At 39.9% G+C, this 2,500-nt stretch overlaps 2 protein-coding genes across 2 annotated transcripts in view; one reads left to right on the top strand and one right to left on the bottom strand.

Annotated features, from left to right (window-relative positions):
- Positions 1 to 1,543, bottom strand: part of LOC137616444 (glutamate receptor ionotropic, kainate 2-like) — an 18,807-nt gene extending 17,264 nt beyond the window's left edge. Inside the window, exons 1-3 of the mRNA XM_068346202.1 lie at positions 1,540 to 1,543; positions 937 to 1,002; positions 1 to 30 (exon numbers count right to left, since the gene is read on the bottom strand). The exon at positions 1 to 30 is cut by the window's left edge and continues 140 nt beyond it. Coding sequence (XP_068202303.1) covers positions 1 to 30; positions 937 to 1,002; positions 1,540 to 1,543 — 100 coding nt within the window. The remainder of the gene's footprint in view (positions 31 to 936; positions 1,003 to 1,539) is intronic.
- Positions 1,544 to 1,826: 283 nt separating this feature from the next.
- Positions 1,827 to 2,500, top strand: part of LOC137616438 (involucrin-like) — a 1,188-nt gene continuing 514 nt past the window's right edge. The window contains exons 1-2 of the mRNA XM_068346189.1: positions 1,827 to 1,880; positions 2,040 to 2,500. The exon at positions 2,040 to 2,500 is cut by the window's right edge and continues 514 nt beyond it. Of these exons, the coding sequence (XP_068202290.1) occupies positions 1,827 to 1,880; positions 2,040 to 2,500 (515 nt within the window). The remainder of the gene's footprint in view (positions 1,881 to 2,039) is intronic.

Genomic DNA, 2,500 nt, shown 5'->3' with positions numbered 1-2,500 from the left:
TAGAATGTCTCGTGATTTCTTTCACGCTGTCTGTTGAAGTATTGGAAAATATTAAAATTCAAGATTGAATATTCATGTACTGGCTTCGGGGATATTATGATATATATTATCATATTATTTATTCTCATCATTTATTTATTTCCTTATTTCCTTTCCTCACTGGGCTATTTTTCCCTGTTGGAGCCCTTGGGCTTATAGCATCTTGCTTTTCCAACTAGGGTTGTAGCTTGGCTAGTAATAATAATAATAATAATAATAGTACATCATGGTAAGTTAAAGATATATACCGCTTTTTTTTTTATAGGGCGCGCTCTCCCCCCCCCCCACGCACACTGTAATAGACGAACCTGTGTAAGCTTGCTAGCTCATGTTTTGGTCTGTTTGAATTTTTGTGACGTTCTGGCTCGCAAGTGCTTGTATATAAGCTCGTATGAAACATGTGCGGTACAGACATCTGGCAACTCTACAATATGGGTTTCTAGTCTCATAACTATAAGACTTTAATGTTCTTTGTATTTTCTGTTGTATAGATTATCAATAGGCTAATATATTTACTTGGTTAACATTATGCCATTTTTAAAAGTTCTTTATATCAACCAAGGGAAAGTAGTATGAGATGCTACATTGTCGAGTCTCTAAAGGTCTCCTTTGTTTTCTTGATGTGTACTAAAATTCACAAAGCCGACTGTACATATTAATATATTTCTATTCTCGCTAGAATCCAACCCAGGACTTCTTGAGAAGGAGACGAGATGTTACCAACTAGAGTCCAAAACAGTTAGAAAAGCAGTTTGGAACCTATATGCTATTTATCAGAGTTACTGAGGCCTTTGTCCTGCACTGGCCTAGAAACGGCTGTGCTGCTTGTTTATTGTACTGAGGTATGCTACGCCTTGCATTCCAGTGGGTTTTAATAAACTTCCAGGCTATAGGTACCCTGACACTTGCAAGACTTTTTGCCACGAATTTGTCGTGGCAAATCGTGACATTTTGTGGCACGAACTGGAAGATCAAAAAAAGAAAAAAAATTACCTCAGAATCACAGCTGACCTGTCCACATTAATACGAACTGGCATGACGAGTTCACGCATAGTTTGCGCATAGTTCACGACCCGGTCATGAAATTTTGTCGTGACCAAATTTTTGAACATTTCAAAATTCTCGTCACGACATGCCACGATGTCACGACGGGTTTATGAACACTTCACGCCAGTTCACGACGAGTTCACGCCAGTTCACGACTCGAGTCGTGACAATGCGTGCCACAAATTCGTGCAAGTGTCAGCCTGGCTTATTCAGGACCCAAGGTGATAGTTGGTAGGAAGAAAGTTGGGTAAAACTCACTAGCATCTGTACTGCCAAATGCTTAGGAATTCTTAGTTTGCAAATCTAGGTCTCTTGTTCGGTTCTTGGCTCGATCCAAGTGTGAGATAGAAGTTTATATGGTTGGTTTGCCTATCGGTCTCTGTTGATTTCTTGTATAAGTATTTACTAAGGAACGCGACTGCCGTTAGCTTTCATCTTTCCGGTCTCTTTAACACATCGTCTATATTTCTGCCTACTGTATGTGCTCATTGCAATTAAACATCTGCAGGCTGCACATAAATTCTCAAACATACATACTGTATATATATATATGTATATATATATATATATATATATATATTATATATATATATTATATATATATATATAATACAGTATATATATACACACACACACATATATATATATATATATATATATACCGTGTGTGTTTGTGTGCGTGCGTGTGTGTGCCGGAGTGCATGCATGTGTAATAATATACAAGTAAAAGTTTCAACTAAATGGTTGAAGATTGGAAAAACAATATGATTTGGATAGATCATAAGTACGACCTGGTAATAGTATATATGGGTGGGCAACCAATAATTACAAAGGGTATCTGGATGACGGAAAGCTTTCAAAGGATTGGGTGCGAGTAATAATTTGTTTGTATAGATTTAAAGGAGACAGAGGACTAAGAATTAGTCAAGTATACATAGGCAGGTGTATAGTAGCCCTTTGATTGTGAACTGAGAGATGACAGAGAGGAGGAGCCCTTTGACTGTGAACTGAGAGATGACAGAGAGGAGGAGCCCTTTGACTGTGAACTGAGAGATGGCAGAGAGGAGGAGCCCTTTGACTGTGAACTGAGAGATGACAGAGAGGAGGAGCCCTTTGACTGTGAACTGAGAGATGACAGAGAGGAGGAGCCCTTTGACTGTGAACTGAGAGATGGCAGAGAGGAGGAGCCCTTTGACTGTGAACTGAGAGATGACAGAGAGGAGGAGCCCTTTGACTGTGAACTGAGAGATGGCAGAGAGGAGGAGCCCTTTGACTGTGAACTGAGAGATGGCAGAGAGGAGGAGCCCTTTGACTGTGAACTGAGAGATGACAGAGAGGAGGAGCCCTTTGACTGTGAACTGAGAGATGGCAGAGAGGAGGAGCCCTTTGACTGTGAACTGAGAGATGACAGAGA

The sequence above is a fragment of the Palaemon carinicauda genome, chromosome 2 (assembly GCF_036898095.1).
Source record: "Palaemon carinicauda isolate YSFRI2023 chromosome 2, ASM3689809v2, whole genome shotgun sequence".
NCBI classification, from domain to species: Eukaryota; Metazoa; Arthropoda; class Malacostraca; order Decapoda; family Palaemonidae; genus Palaemon; species Palaemon carinicauda.
This window is presented reverse-complemented; position numbering and strand designations above follow the sequence as displayed.